This window comes from Jaculus jaculus, chromosome 12 (genome assembly GCF_020740685.1).
Source record: "Jaculus jaculus isolate mJacJac1 chromosome 12, mJacJac1.mat.Y.cur, whole genome shotgun sequence".
Classification (NCBI taxonomy): domain Eukaryota; kingdom Metazoa; phylum Chordata; class Mammalia; order Rodentia; family Dipodidae; genus Jaculus; species Jaculus jaculus.
The window spans coordinates 24,087,178-24,104,205 of record NC_059113.1 but is presented as its reverse complement, the minus strand read 5'-3'; the positions used below and the strand labels follow the sequence as shown (position 1 = coordinate 24,104,205).

The window sequence follows — 17,028 nt, the reverse complement described above, 5'->3', positions numbered from 1 at the left end:
CAATAAACTCTTTCCTTCCTTAAGCTGCCTTTGGTCAAGTGTTTTCTCTCAGTAACAAAAAAGTAACTGATACAGAAAACTGATACTGAAAAGTGGAGCCATTGCCACATTTGACCATGTGTTTTGTTTTTTTTTTTAGTCTTTAAAAATTAAAAAAACATTTATTTATTTGACGGAGAAAGAGGGAGGAGAGAGAGAAAATGGGCATGCCAGGGCCTCCAGCCACTGCAAACGAATTCCAGATGCATGTGCCCCTTGTGCATCTGGATAACATGGGTCCTAGGGAATTGAACCTGGGTCCTTTGGCTTTGCAGGCAAACGCCTTAACCGCTAAGCCATCCCTCAAGCCCTGTTTTAGTCTTTTGAAATTGGTTTGCAAGAGGAATGTGGAAGGATTTGGAACTTTGGACTAGAGAAGCCTTACAGTGCTGTAAGCAGAACTTAATGGGTAATTCTGGTGGAAGTTCAGTGTTTTATACATTGAGAGCTCCTACCATTTTTTTTTTTTTTTTTAAGGTAGAGCTTCCATGTAGCTCCAGCTGACATGGAATTCACTTTGTAGTCCCAAGGTGGTTTCAAACTCACAAAGATCCTCCTACTTCTGCCTTCTGATTGCTGGGATTAAAGGTATATGCCACCATGCCCAGCCCTACCCTACCACTTAAAAAATTATTTATTTATTTGAGAGAGAGAAAGAGAGAATGGGCGTGCCAGGACCTCCAGCCACTGCAAATGAACTCCAGACACATGCGCCCCCTTGTGCATCTGGCTTGCGTGGGTCCTAGAGAATTGAACTGGGGTCCTTTGGCTTTGCAGGCAAATGCCTTAACCGCTAAGCCATCTCTTCAGCCCCATACCACTTTTTGAAGTTATATAAATTCTTCCTGTAGGCATTATTGCCATTTTTAGTTGTGAATATTTTTAAGTAGAAAAATGAAATTCATCTAATAAAGTTGATTAAAATATTAAACTTGACTATGAAGTTTATTAAGGACAAAGCTATTTAATCTTTGTCTCTTTTGGTTCTTTGTTTATCCTACTTAATTTTTCTTAGTACTTTGATTTTTTTTTTGTGGGGTTGGGAGGTAGATATGGCATGTAGTTGAGGATGGCCTTGAAAATCTGATCATTTTGCCTCTAACTCTCAGCTCCTGGGATTATAACCACCTTTTGTTTATTTTGGCTTTTTAAACTTTTTTTTTTTTTGAGACAGGGGTCCCACTGGGTAGCCCAATTGGTCTCAAACTCAGAATTCTGGTATGTTATTACACCTGGCTTGTACATAGTGTTACTAAAAGTTGTATTTGTTTTCTAAAATATTTATTTGAGAGAGAGAGAGAATAGGTGCACCAGGGCCTCTAGCCACTGCAAATGAATTCCAGACACATGTGCCATCTTTTTCATCTAGTTTTACATAGATACTGGGGAACTGAACCTGGGCCGTCAGGCATTGCAAGCTCTAGTACCTTAACTGCTGAACCATCTCCTCAGCCCAAAAGTTGTGTTTTTGAAACATACAAAGTTTAGAGTAGAAAATGTGCATGACTTGTCATGATTGTAATTTTTTTTTAAATTTTTGAGACAAGATCTCCTGTAGCCCAGGATGACCTTAAAATCACTATGTAGCTGAGAATGATCTTTTTTTAAAAAAAAGATTTATTTTTATTTATTTATTTATTAGAGACGGGGGAGGGGGGAGTGAGAATGGGCACACCAGGGCCTTAAGCCACTGCAGACGAACTCCAGACGCATGCACCACCATGTGTATCTTGCTTACGTGGGAACTGGAGAACCGAACCTGGGTACTTAGGCTTCACAGGCATGTGCCTTAACTGCTAAGCCATCTCTCCAGCCCAAGAATGATCTGATTCTCTTGCCTCCACCTATTGAATGCTGATATTATTGGCATACACCACTGTTGCAGTCAGCTTCTCATTGCTGGCAGAAAACACCTGACCAGGAGCAGCATGTGGGAGGAAAGGCACTCCTGGGAAGCTCCATGATGGCAGTGAAAACCCCCAACAATGCACCCCACCAGGAGGCTCCAGTTCCTAAATGGCCACCAGCTGGGAACCATGTGTTCAGACACATAAGTTTATGGGGGACACCTGAATCATACCACAACCACCATGCCCAATTTATTCAATGCTGTAAATGGAACCCAGGGCTTCATGCATACCCTCTGTCAACAGAGCTGTACCCCTAGCCCACAAAGATGTTTATTTTAAGGAAGAAAACAGTTATGTTTTTATCTAGAAACTAGTGATGTTTATTTACATAGGAAGCCTCATAACACCAAGGCTTTTCATTATATAAGAATTTTCATTGTATCTAATATATATGTATACAATATATACAATAATTTCGTTATATAAGAATATCTGTTGCTTAATTAATGATTTAAATAAAAGTACATTTTTAGCATTGTTTATTTTTGTGTATATGGGTGCATGTGTGGTGGCCAGAGGACAACTTGAAGCTGTCTGTGCTCGATCTTCTTTGAGACAGCCTCCTGCTGTTGCAAACAATTGTCAGACTGCAAAGGAAGGTCAGATTAGCTGCTCCATCTCCCATCATTGTAGGCACTTTGGGATCACAGATTTATGTACTACTTCAGATCTGCCTTTATGTGGATACTAGGGAATTGAACCTAGGCTGATAGACTTTGTAGATAAATAACTTTAACCACAGAACCATTTTCCTGGCCCCCTAAATTATTTTTTAAAGCTTTATGAGGGCTTTGACTTTTAACATACATTTTTACTTACTTATTTGCAAGTAGAGAGAGAGAGAGAGAATGAATGAATGAATGAATGGTTACATCAGGGTCTTGTGCCACTGCAAACTTCAAATGCATGTGCCACTTTGTGCATCTGGATTTATGCATGGAATCAAACCCAGGCCCACAGGCTTTCAGAGCCCTAAAAATTTTTCTTTCTTTCTTTCTTTATTTTTTTTTTTTTTTTTTTTTTGGTTTTTTGAGGTAGGGTCTCATTCTGGCCCAGACTGACCAGGAATTCACTATGGAGTCTCAGGGTGGCCTTGAACTCACGGCAATTCTCCTACCTCTGACTCACGAGTGCTGGGATTAAAGGTGTGTACCACCACGCCCAGCTTTAAAAATGTTTCTTAATTGGTGGGTATAGGTGCCAGATTTTAATGTTTTAAGATTTGATTGGAGAAAAAGTTAACCTGGGCATAGTAGTACACACCTTTAATCCCTGTACTCAGGAGGCAGAGGTAGGAGGATGGCTATAAGTTTGAGGGCAGCCTGAGACTCCATAGTGAATTTTAGGTCAGCCTGGGCTAGAGCCAGACCCTACCTCAAAATACAAACAAACAAACAATAAATAAATACATTAATTTTTTTGTTTTTTCCCCTTTTTTAAGTTAAAATTGTTTTCAATTAATATTTCATAAACAACAGATGTAAAAACTAGTTTTAAGTAAGGTGATACTATTAAGTATTTTAATCATTCTGAACAGATGCAGACTTTAAAAGTTCAGTATTGATGCTTTCTTTTTTCCCCCTAGGTGCCTGCATTATTGCATACTGGCGATATGGTTCATGGCTTGGAGCAATCAGTTGTCCAATCTGCCGGCAAACGGTAATGTTCAATCCAGAATGCATCATTTATGCTGCTTTATTTTGGAAATATTAATAGTCTTGATATTTAAATTTTGAATTATTTTTTAGCAGAATTACTTTTACTTTACATAACTGTGATGTTACTGTTGTTTAAAAAATACTTAAAAAATCATTAATTCTATTTGAGCACCTGTATTTATAGTGAAAATCAATTGATAAATGAGTCCTGCTGAAATCAAGAGTTTTTACACTACCAAGAAAGGAATAAATGAACTAGTTAATCATGGGAAAGCATTTATTTATTTACATAAAGTTCTCTTTTTTGAAAAGCAAATTGGGGGCTGGAGAGATTGCTTAGTGGTTAAGGCATTTGCCTGTGAAGCCAAAAGACCCAGGTTTAATTCCTCAGGGTCCTCACAAGGTGGTTTGTTTACAATGGCTAAAGACCTTGGCGTGCCCATTCATTCTCTTTCTCTGTCTCACAAATAAATCACATGAAAAGTTATTTAAAAAGAAAAAAGAAGCCAGTCATGGTGGCGCATGGGAGGCACCAGGGAGGCACCAGGGAGGCAGAAGTAGGAGGATCACCGTGAGTTCGAGGCCACCCTGAGACTACATAGAGAATTCCAGGTCAGCCTGAGCTAAAGTGAGACCCTATCTTGTAAAACTGAAAAAAAAAAAAAAGAAAAAGAAGAAGAAAAAGAAAATCGGTTTTCCTTTTTTATTTATATTTGTCCCCTTATGTTTAATTTTTTAAAATTTTATTTATTAGAGTAAGAAAGAGTGAGAAAGATGGGGGGGGGAGAGAATGGGTGCTCCAGGGCCTCAAACCAATGCAAATGAACTTCAAATGCATGTGCCACCTCCTGCATTTGGCTTATGTGGGTTTGGAATTGAACCTGGGTCCTTAGGCTTTGCAGGCGAGCACCTTAATTGCTATGCCATCTTTCTAGCCCATGGTTAATTTTTTTGTTTTTGTTTTTGTTTTTGTTTTTTTAAGGCAGGGTTTCCCTCTAGCTCAGGCTGACCTGGAATTCACTATGTTGTCTCAGAATGGCCTTGAACTCAGTGATCCTTCTACCTCTGCCTCCAAGTGCTGGGATTAAAGGCATGCGCCACCACACCTGGCTCAGATATATACATTAATACATACATACTTACATACATACATACATACATATATACATATATGTATTTTTTTAATTTAAAAATTTTATTATAGTGTTTCCAAACAATTTTTTATTTTCCTTTTCCTTTCTCTTCCCTGCACTCTTGCACTCTCCTCCAGCATCTTCCTCTGCTTTTATACTACATGTTTTGTCCTTTCCTGCTCATCACTTCTTCTCCTGTGGTCTTCTCTGTGGAATCCTAGTCCACACTCAGTCTCACATCCCCCTACTAGCACACATATAAGTATTACACATGAAAATTCACATGTGACAGATATGCGTTGTCTATCTGCACTTAGATTACCTTACTATTTATTATTTTTGCTCCAATTATATACATTTTTATTTAAGTTTTACAAACTGTTTTCTCTTTATAGCTGAGTAAGACTCCATTGTGTATATATCTCATTTTTATGACCCAGTCATCAGTAGCTATCATGAAGAGAACTAATAAGTTAACTGCTAAGCCATCTCTCCAGTCTACATTTTATATTCTTTTGTTGTCATTGTTTTCTTTTGTTCTGTTTTGTTTTTCAGGATAGTCTCACGCTAGCCTCAGGCTGACCTCAAACTCACAGTAATCCTCCTACCTCAGCCAAGTGTCGGGATTAAAGGCGTGTACTACCATGCTTGGCAGAGAGGGAATGAATGGCTAGGGTCTCTGGCCACTGCATGTGAACTCCAGATGCATGCTCTATTTTGTGAATCTTGCTTTATGTGGATACTGAGGATCAAACCTGGGTCATTAGGTTTCACAGCTATGCCCCTTAACCACTTAGCCATCTCTTCAGATTTATATTCTTATCAACATTTGAAAAAGTGTCCACTTAGACATTGAGAAATATATAACGTGAAACTTTTGAAAAATATTTGACAAATAAATAGTTAAAATGTAATGTTTTTATTCTGATTTTAATTTCTTTGATTACTATGAATACTATGAAATATTATTCTGTCATATATTACATATGCACACATATAAATACATACACACACTACTAATACGTTAATCACTTTTCTATGTCTTATTTTGTGACTTCACTGTTTATTTCCATGTGCCATTTTCTATCAGTTATATATTTTTAATGTCCCTTTGCTCCTAAATGTTTTTCATCGTCCTGGTGTCTTCAAATATATGCTTGTTCTGAGAACTATGGAGTTTATCCCAGTTATGGACAGGACAATGTTAGAACCAGTGTTTGCATGTGGTGTCCATTTTTTTCTCAGAATTCAAAATTATATTTTCAATGGATTTTATTTTAAGACAATAGTAACTTATCCTTCTCATAGTGCCTTTATTCAAAGGAACAAATCAAATACATGTTTAGAAGCTTTTTTCATTCTATTGAACAACACAAAGTGAAAAAAATTAGTGATACAGAAAGTGTAACAACTTTCTCTTGTAACATACAGGTAACTCTACTCCTAACAGTGTTTGGTGAGGATGGTCAATCTCAGGATGCTATAAGATTGCATCAAGATATCAATGATTATAACCGGAGGTTCTCGGGGCAGCCTAGATCTGTAAGTAATGTTACAGTAATACATAGGTAATTCTCCTCCTTAGAGCATTTTGTGTGGGTGGTTAGTCTCAGGATGCTATAAGATTGCATCAAGACATTAATGATTATAATTGGAGGTTCTTGGGGTAGCCTATTGTATTCTTAAAGTGAGATTTACCAACTGCTATTCCCTATGAAGGTCACATTAAGTGTGTTTTGGAAAGTTTTTATCTTCCTCATTACCATCATTAAGTTAGAACTTTCCCAAGGACTACAATTTTGTCTCATAAACAAACAACAACTATAAATGGCTTTATGAAAGAGAAACTAGCAAAAGAATAGAAAAAAATTTAAACGGAAAATTTTTGGCTCATGTGAAAATCAGTCACTGTCTCATGAAAACACAAGACTTTAGTGAGAGTTTTATAATTATATTTTACTCTATTTCCTTTATTCTGAGCCCTGTTGGAAAATTTTCCTTAGCTCTTGGTTTGAGGTCTATATGTCATCTTAGCTATTCAGAAACATCCTTTTTTTTTTTTTCTTCTCAGATTGAGGATTGAGCCTAGGGCCTATCATGTTCTAGGCAGGTACTCTTCCACTGAGCTATGTCCACAGCTGTCTTTTTACTTTCACTTACATTTTAGTTTGAGACGGGTTCTCACTAGGTTGCCCACGCTGGACTTGAACTCCCTCTGTAGCCCAGGCTGGTCTTGAGTTTGTGATTCTCCTGCCTTGGTGTTCTAAGTAGTTATAATTACCTACCTATAATGCAAAGTTCGGCTGAAATATTCTACCTTTCTTTTAAAATTTATTTATTTTGGTTTTTCAAGGTAGGGTCTCGCTCTGGCCCAGGCTGACCTGGAATTTACCATGCAATCTCAGGCTGGCTCTTGAACTCATGGTGATCCTCCTACCTCTACCTCCCGAGTGCTGGGATTAAAGGCGTATGCCACCACGCCCGGTCTTTTAAATTTATTTTTATGTTTGAGACAGGGTCTCATGTAACTGATGCTGGGCTTAAACTCCTGATTCTTCTGCCTCCATCTCCCAAGTGCTAGGATTATAGACATTTGCCATCATGCCCATCTTAACACCTTTCTTTTCACCTGTGTTTGGTGTGCACAATACAAGCATGGTATGTGCCCATGAGGTGTCCATGTGCTCTCCTGCAGTGACAAGAGTAGAACACAGAGCGTCCCCGCCTATGTTGATTCCACAGCCTGCCGATTTTTCTCGAGCTCTGGCAATTCTCAGGTCTCGGTTCCCTGGGGACTGGGTTTAGAAGCATGTGTGGCCATGTCAAGCTGTTTATATGGGTCTTAAGGATTGAACTTGAGTGGTTTTTTTTTTTTTTTTTTTTTCAATTTACTCATTTATGAGAAAGAGAGAGGAGGAGGGAGGTAGAGGGGCAGACACAGAAAGACAATGTGCTTGCAAGGGCTTCCTGTCACTGCAAATGAACTCCAAATGCATGTGCTACTTAGTGCATCTGGCTTTACATGGGTACTGGGGAGCTTTTTTTTTTTTTTTTTTCCTTTGTTTTTTTGAGCCTTGGCTGACCTGGAATTCACTATGTAGTCTCAAGGTGGCTTTGAACTCACATCAATCCACCTACTTCTGCCTCCTGAGTGCTGAGATTAAAGGCATGTGTCACCACGCCTGGCCCTTGAATGGTCTTTTAAGCTTCCTCAGATCCTCATCCTTGCACAAGAAGTATTCTTAAACACTAAGCTATTTCTCCAGCCTTTTAATGTCCTTCCTTTTTTGAAAAAAAATTTTTTTATTTATTTTCAAGTAGAGAGAGTCAGAAAGAGAGAGCAAGAGCAAGAGCATGTATGGACGTGCCAGGGCCTCTAGCCACTGCAAATGAACTCCAGATGTGTGCACCACTTTGTATATCTGGCTTTATGTAGGTACTGGGGAATCAAACTCGGTTCATTAGGCTTTGCAGGCAAGTTTCTTAACTGCTAAGTCATCTCTCCAGTCATCATCCTTCTTTCAAAGAACACATTAATTGGGTGTGGCGGTGCACACCTGTAATCCCAGCTCTTGGAAGGCAAAGGTAGGAGGAATGCTGTGAGTTTGAGGCCAGCCTGAATTCCAGGTCAGCCTGGGCTATAGCAGGAGTCTACCTGGAAAAACTAAAAGAAAAAAAAACCTGAAAAAAAAATCTATAGTTAATTCTCTCCCCCCTTCAAAATGTTTGATAAATTAGAAATGGTCACATTTCATTGACTTATTCTGGTTGTCTCAAAATCTAACAAATGATTTAGAAGTGTATATTTCACTCTATGTCAAAAAATAGAATATACTTAGTACAGACCTCTCTTTTGAGTTTTATTTATTTATTTAAAAATATTTTATTTATTTCATTATTTGAGAGAGAAATAGAGAGACAGAATAGGGAGTGAGGGTATGGGCACACCAGGGCCTCTGGCTCATATGGTTCCTGGGAAATGGGTTATGGATCCTTAGGCTTTGCAGGCAAGAACCCCTTAACCACTCAGCCATCTCTCCAGCCCTCTTCTGAGTTTTAGAACTATATATCTAACTGCTCAATGGCCATTTCTCCCTGCCAAGTACTAACCAGGCCTGACCCTGCTTAGCTTCTGAGATCATAAGAGATTGGGCACGTTTAGTGTGGTATGGCTGTAAACTCAGTGGACATTTCTATCTGGATTTTTTTTCAAATATTTATTTTTATTTATTTTTCTCTTTTTTAAAAATTTTAAATTTTTATTAACATTTTCCATGATTATAAAAAAATATCCCATGGTAATTCCCTCCCCCTCCCCTATCTGGATATTTATGGGCACCCCAAATTTAATGTGTAATAGTGAACTCATTTCCTCATTGATGCCTTCTTTTCTTGATATCCTCTTCTTTCCACTCTCTGTATCTAATATAAAAGTCCCACATTTTCTTTCTTCCTTTATTTTATTTTTTCTTTTTGGGTGTCCTGTTATTTTTTATTTATTTATTTATTGATTGATTGATTGGTTTTTCGAGGTACAGTCTCCTTCTAGTTCAGGCTGACCTGGAATTCACTCTGTATTTTCAGGGTAGCCTTGGACTCTCAGCAATCCTCCTACCTCTGCCTCCCAAGTGCTGGGATTAAAGTTGTGTGACGCCACGCCTGGCTTGTCCTGTTATTTTTGCTTCATCAAAAACTCCAAACTTTGTGCTGTGGAGATGACTCAGTGGATAAGTATACTTACTGTGTTCTACCTCTAGCACCCATGGAGAAAGCTGGGTCAGGCCACAAATGCCTGTAATCCCACTGCTAAATGCAGTACAGACAGGAAGATTGTTAGGGCATCTTGGTCATCCAGTCTTTTCAAAAATGGGGAGTTCCAGGTTCCATGAGAAACTCAGTCTAAGGGAAATAAGATGGAACAGCAAAGAGGAAGATAACCAGCGTCCTCCTCAGGCCCCTGCAAATGCATTCATGGGGCACACACATCTATACATACATATATGTGCACACAACACACACATCAGACAAAACAACAACAAACCCTTCCTGACTCTGCCTCTTCTCGCCTCTTTCATTGTAACCATCATACTAGTTCAAATCACCAAAAACTATAGGGATCCCCCAGACCCCAATACCCTTGTGTTTTAAAATTTCCAACTTTCAGCCAAACGTGGTGGTTGTGCATGCTTGTAAACTTAGCATTGTACAGACCTAGAGGCAGGAGGATTGCCCAAAAGTTTGACACTCTCCTGGTCTACATGGTAAATTCCAGGCCAGCCTCAACAACCAACCAAGACAACTTCCAGTTTTTTGGAATGATGTTTCTATATGCCCTCCATAATCTGGCCCTCCTTTCCTCTCTAACCCTGTCACTCTCCTTGCTCACATTGTTTCAGCTGTGTAAGCCTCCCTTCAGCTCTCAAAACACATGATGTTCTTTCCACATGAACACCTTACACATGTCTTCTGTGTCGGGTCCCTGTCCCTCCACCCTCCTCAAAGAAGCTTTCCTGATGGACTCCACATTCCTTAGTGTTGCCTTCTGTATGTCTCCTTTATACCATTAATCACAGATAGCACTCAAATTTTACTACCTTTCTCCATAGATTAAAAACCTCATGAGGGCAACCACTGTGTTTCTTTAATAATTTCCTTGTAATATTCAGTGCCTGAGATAGATATAGGTACTTAAAGTTTGTTGAGTAAATTAGTGGTGTATATAATTAAAATACATAATATACATTTATGAAGTTATAAAAAATAGAGTAATTAAAAACATAACTTGAAAAGATGAAAATTGAACCCAGTATGGTCATCTACAACTATAATCCCAGCACTTGAGCAGCTGAGACAAAAGGAGCATGAGTTTGAGGCTAGCCTGGGCTGAATTTAAAAGAAAAAGAAGAGACAGGAAAGAGTTGATAACTAGGCTTCCAACCAAAAATATCAAGTATTGAAATATTTGGTGTACTCCCTTATTTTTTGGGGGGGATGTTTAAGTAATTAGGAAAACTTAATTCAATCGACATGTCCCTAGAGAATGTGTGTGTTTGTGTGTATTTTTTTTTTTTTTCTAGGTAGGGTCTCACTGTAGCTCAGGCTGACTTGGAATTCACTCTGTAGTCTCAGGGTGGCCTCGAACTCATGGCGATCTTCCTACCTCTGCCTCCCGAGTGCTGGGATTAGAGGTGTGTGCCACCACACCCAGTTATAGAATGATTATTTGAAAATACAACATGTTTCAAACTTAAGAACTATCACTTACCTTAAAAACAAACCATTTTGAGGTGGGTGTGGTGGTGCATGCCTTTAATCCCAGCACTCGGGAGGCAGAGGTAGGAGGATCGCCGTGAGTTTGAGGCCACCCTGAGACTACAGGGTGAATTCCAGGTCAGCCTGGGTAGAGTGAGACCCTACCTCGAAAAACAAAAAATCAAAATCAAAACAAACCCAACCAACCACCCGAACAAACAAAAACATTTTGAAGTATTCAGGTACTTACTAAGTAAGAAGGCATGCATATGATAAAACTATAACAAAGATATTCAGCTTTTTTGTCTCCCACCTCCTTCAAAGTTGGAATAAGAAGATTGTTTTATATATACATATTTCTACTAAGCTTTATATTTTTTGCTTAATATAATTTTTATCTGATTCGACATTAGAAGTAAACAAAATTGAGAAGACATATTGGCTAATCATGAGAATATTTAAAGTAACTTACCATATTTTTTGTGGAAAGTGTGTATTGCCCTTTTGTTTTACATGATAGTTTCTACCATTGAGAATAGAAGCTTCACATGGGAAATGATTCTAAAGCATCACTTGTTCTTCTGTTACTGGTTTTCTAACAGGAACCAAAGAAATGCAAGCAGAGCTGATCTAGGGGAATTTTCAAAGCTGCAGTCTCTTCATTTCTTACTCCTTGCTTTATTTTTACTTTGTTTTGTGTTATATTTTATTTTATTTTTATTTTGAGACAAAGTCTTATGTCAGCCATGCTGGTCTTGAACTTGGTATGTAGCTGAGATTGGACTTGAACTCCTGATCCTCTTGATTTTACTTCCCAAACACTCATGTGTCATCACGCCCAGCTCAAATTCTTTTGTCCCTTTTCCCCTCTCAGCATACTTGGTACTTAAATACATATCCCAAATTAGATTTGTGATTTTAAATATTTTTATTTATTTATTTGCAAGCAGAAAAAGAGAGGAGTGTGTGGATGTGCCAAGGCCTCTTCCTCTGTAAACAAACTCCAGAGACATGTCCTACTTTGTGAATCTGTCTGTATGTGGGTTCTGGGAATTGAACCTGGGCCAGCAGGCATTATAAGTAATTGCCTTTAACCACTGAGCCATCTCCCCAGCCCGATTTATGATTTTTATGCAAAGTTTTAAGAATAGCTAAACTGCGAGGCGGTGCTCATGATGCTCCACCCCTCCCTGAAAAGCCACTGGCAGTTAGTGGTTGCTGGCAGAGGGGAGGCGTTGTCAGTGGTGTAGCCCACTGGTAAGCTGCCCATGCTCTGGTAAATAAGACCCCATCACACTCATGCAAGCAAGCCTAGTTGAACTAATTAGCTAATAAGGAAAAAAAAAAAGATGAAAGTAGAAGGAAGGGGCTCAGCAGGAGTAAGAGGTGGACACAAGAGGGTAGTGGTGGTATATATGATGAAAATATATGCATTTATAAAATTTCCAATAAAATAATGGATAGCTGAACTAGAGCTGAGTATTTTGTTTTCTTGGTAAAGTGCTTGCCTACCATGTACGAGTCTCTGAATTTAATCCCCAGCACTGCCTAAACTGGGTGTGGCTGTACATGCCTGTAACCCCAGCACTTGAGGAGGGTCAGTTTAAGATCATCCTCAGCTGTAGTGACTTTGAATAGCTTGGACTATATGAGACCTTGTGTCATAAAACCAAATAAAAAACAAACAAAAGAAAAGCTGAACTATAAGCAGAGTAGAGAAGGGCCTGAAGTGCTCACTGGATGGAGGCAGTTGTACTGCTGGTACTTCTCTTTGAGCTGCTGAATAGAGCTCTGGGCATATTGGGCAAGTGCTATACTACTGGGCTGTACTCCCATCCCTCTTCTTCCAGGACTGGGAATTGAACTTAGATCCTTGTGCTTGCTGGACAAGTGCTCTGCCACTGAGCTGTATTCCTAGCCCCCTAACATCTTTTTAATCTTCATTTTGAAACAGTCTTGTTAATTGCTGAGGCTGGCCTTGAACTTGCTCTTTTCCAGCTAGGTTGGATTATAAGCAGACATGTGCTACCACATTGCTTTTCTAAAACTGCCATCAAAGTTAATTTTTTTTTCAAGGTAGGGTCTCACTATAGTCTAGGCTGACCTGGAATTCACTATGTAGTTTCAGGGTGGCCTCAAATTCACAATGATCCTCCTACCGCTGCCTCCTGAGTGCTGGGATTAAAGGTGTGTACTACCACACCCAGCTTCTCTGTGTGTGTGTGTTTAATGTGTAATATTCAGCCACGCCTGGTAGAGACCCTGTAATCCCAGCTACTTGGGAGGCTGAGGCAGTATGACCATAAATTCAACTTAGTAGAGGCCCTATTTAAAAGGAAAGAAAAAAGGAAAAAAGAAAAGTAGAAAGAGGTCTTGAGATGTAGCTAAGTGGTAGAGCACTTGCCCAGCATGTATCATATCACAAACTCAACTTAGTGGAGGCCCTGTCTAAAAGGAAAGAAAAAAGGAAAATAGAAAAGTAGAAAAAGGTCTTGGGATGTAGCTCAGTGGTAGAGCATTTGCCCAGCTTGTATCATATCACAAAAAGAAAAAAAAAAATTAGTCATCTGGCAGTTTACAAAGGCCTTTCATGTATGCTGCGTCTTTAGTTCTTAGCAATCTTTCGGAATTATCTCTAGTTTGTTAGACAGCTGTCTGCAGGATCACCCCATCTGATAATTGATTGCTTTTGAATCCATCCCAGAACTGAATATAAAGCTGGCCCTCAGACACTAATTTAAGAACCTAATCCAGTGTGCTAGATTTTTTTCTTCTTCTTCTTCATTGAGATGTCAATTCACTCTGAAGCCCAGACTGGCCTCAAACTACTGGCAAACCTCTTGCCTCAGCCCAGTGCTAGGGAGTATAGGTGTGAGCCCCGATATCCTGCCCATAGGTTCTTGGTTTATCTTGCTAATTCTAATTAGAGTTGACATTAGTATGTATAATTGGATGCTTGGGACCAGAAGTTTTAGATTTCAGAGTTTTCAGATTTGGAATATTTGCATAGATTTTATAAATAGAACATCTGGAATCCGAAAATCTTATATCAGACCACTTCACATTTTGGAATGTCTTAGATATCAGATTTATAGATAAAGGATACTCAGTCTATATCCCATATTTTAAAAATATTTTCCCTTTTATTTTTATTATTTGTTTGCGAGAGAGAGGGAGAGAGACAGACAGACAGACAGACAGAGAGACAGAGAGAGGGAGAGAGAGAGAATGGGCTCACCAGGGCCTCCAGCCACTGCAAACGAACTCCAGACACATGCGTGGGTCCTGGGGAATAGCACTGAGGTCTTTTGGCTTCACAGGCAAGTGCCTTACCCACTAAGCCATCTCTCCAGCCCTTATGTCCCATATTTTAAGCATGTTGATACTTTGTCTTACAATAATCTGCAGAATGACCTATTTTATAAGAACCTACTAACAACTAATTTTAAATAAAATATATAGCTAGAAAAAATGTTTACTATGTGAAACTCCTTATTTCATCCTGAGCTTGCACATTATAAGAAAACTATTTTTTTAAAATCTGACATATCAGATGCTAAATCACGTTTGTTTTTCCTTCTCCAGATTATGGAAAGAATCATGGATCTCCCCACTTTGCTGAGACATGCATTCAGAGAACTGTTTTCTGTTGGGGGTCTTTTCTGGATGTTCCGTATTAGAATAATACTCTGTTTAATGGGAGCTTTTTTCTATCTTATATCCCCTCTAGATTTTGTACCTGAAGCCTTGTTTGGAATTCTAGGCTTTCTAGATGATTTCTTTGTCATCTTTCTGTTGCTTATCTACATCTCCATTATGTATCGGGAAGTGATAACCCAAAGGCTAACCAGATAAAATAAGTATGTTTACTGGAATATCTGACCTAATGTGTAAAAAAAATCAAAAGACCCATGGCAATATAAGTCACCCAAATATTATCTTATAAACTTAAAACCATTGTATTATAAGTATTTAGTTATTATTTGAAAAATGTCTAACAATATATAACTGGAATTCTTACATATTGCAGATTTTAATGTGAAGATCAGAATTATAAAATCTATAGTTGTATCTCAATTCTGTGTTGTCTGTAATGTCTCTGAAGAATCAAGAAGTCAGTTGAAAAGAGATAAGTTTGGTATCTTCTCTTACCACAAATTACTTAGCTAAATACATAGTACAATGTTGTGAAATGCAGTTTGTCAAATTCATCTTCTTCAGTGAGTACCTACACAGTGACACATGACTTTGGAACTTATCTAAATATTTTGTTACAATAAAACACTGTTTAATGTGGGAGGGCAAGTTCATGTCTCTTTCAGTACTAGCTAAGTTTTGTGCATGTAGAATAGATAAGCTCTTTTCATTTTGATATAACTATATTCTGAAATGGAAAGAAACTTCATAATTTGATTTTGTTTTCAGATTCCTCAGGCAGCCTATTTGATGTTCACTTAGGACATTTAGCCAAGAGTTTGACTCTTTCATAGGAACAGATATAAAAGTGATTTGTAGCCTAGTGTCATAGTTTATGTCTGTAATTTCTGCCCAAGGATGCCTGAGGTAGAGGATTGCCACGCGTTCAAGGCCTGCAAAACAAAACAAAACAGACCAAAAAAGTTCTAGAGGGAAACTGTTTTAAGTACTTGGGGAATACTGTAAGCATAGACTAGCTTGATACTTTTTTTTTTTTTTTAAAGAAACTAGATTGTGTTTGTGTGTGTGGGTGGGGGGTAGGTTCTTGCTGTAGCCCAGGCTGGCCTGGAATTCACTATGTAGTCTCAGGCTGGCCTCAAACTCACAGCAGTCCTCCTACCTCTGCCCCCTGAGTGCTAAGATTAAAGGTGTATGCTACCATGCCCAGAAAGAAACTAGATTTTCATGGCGGTTAGCTTCAAGACACTTAAGAAGGTATTAAGAACACTATTTAGATTTGCTAAATTATTGACGAGCTCTACCAACAGAATGGACACATTTGGTTAGTTGCCTGTCAGAAAACATTTATACTATATACAGTTTTATAGGCGACATGGTATGGCTCAGATTCATTGTATTTCAAGCAGAGTGAGTAAATGTGTCTGAGCTGACTGGGTAGGGTTAGTTCTTACTGTTTGTGTTTCTGATGGTCATGGCACACACAACTCATGTCCCATGTCATCTACAGTTTACTGTTTGAGAAAAGCAAGCACCATAAACATCATGAGCCTCACTCTGCTTGATTGTTCACTAGTGACAAGAACACATGAGGTGATACCTAGTTCTTTGCCATCTGAAATTATTGCCATTAACTTCTTAGCTTTACTATGTATATCTAAGGGGCATAAAGTCTCTCACTTCCAAGTTAATCAGATTCACCACCAGCTAAGGAGATTGTGAATAGAAATGCCACAGTGTTAACTAATGTGACAGAGCTTTGCTTGTCATACAGTAATGCTTAGACATAACACATTGTAATTAATGCAGTTTCTCTCATACTTTTCCTTAGGAAAATTTTGTAAGGAAGGTAGGGCATCACTTTCCTTTTCATAGATTAATCTCCATCCTGTGTGAAAATTTTCCCCCCAGTAGCTGAATTAGTGATGTTTAGGTATACATGATAAAGTTGAGTTTGAGAAGCAGGAGAGAAACTGGCATTCTCAGGAGTTTTTTTTTTTTTTTTTTAAAAATAATACATTATTCTTTCACTGGAAAAGTCTGGGTGCTTCTAAGAGGAACTTTTCAGAAGGATTCATCAAAGGCTGTAAGAATCCCTTACTGTACACCTCCAAATCAACTGGGTAGCATGTACCATAGAAAAACGTTTCAGTCACCAACTTGCAAGCTAATGAGTAGGCACTAGTTACACCAGACTGGAAATGCAGTTTGGTAGAGGCTATAGCAATGTCATTTTCTGAAGGGTTTTCTTTTTTCTGTGTATATGTTCTGTTTCAAGTGTCACATATTTGGGTACTAAAATTTTATTACAATTTTTTTTATTACAATATTACTAGTACTAATTTCTTGGTAGAGGTATATTATACCAAATCATGTAATATA

The 17,028-nt window shown here is 38.4% G+C and overlaps 1 protein-coding gene across 11 annotated transcripts in view; it reads left to right on the top strand.

Annotated features, from left to right (window-relative positions):
• The window catches only part of Rnf170 (ring finger protein 170), a 45,705-nt gene extending 30,416 nt beyond the window's left edge, over positions 1 to 15,289 (top strand). For 10 of the 11 annotated variants that reach the window (XM_045131241.1, XM_045131235.1, XM_045131233.1 and 7 more), the window contains 3 exons: positions 3,535 to 3,608; positions 6,172 to 6,282; positions 14,578 to 15,289. In XM_045131241.1, coding sequence (XP_044987176.1) covers positions 3,535 to 3,608; positions 6,172 to 6,282; positions 14,578 to 14,847 — 455 coding nt within the window. In that variant the 3' untranslated portion in view covers positions 14,848 to 15,289. The remainder of the gene's footprint in view (positions 1 to 3,534; positions 3,609 to 6,171; positions 6,283 to 14,577) is intronic. The other variant, XM_045131232.1, reaches the window with a different exon arrangement.
• The last annotated feature ends 1,739 nt before the right edge of the window (positions 15,290 to 17,028 follow it).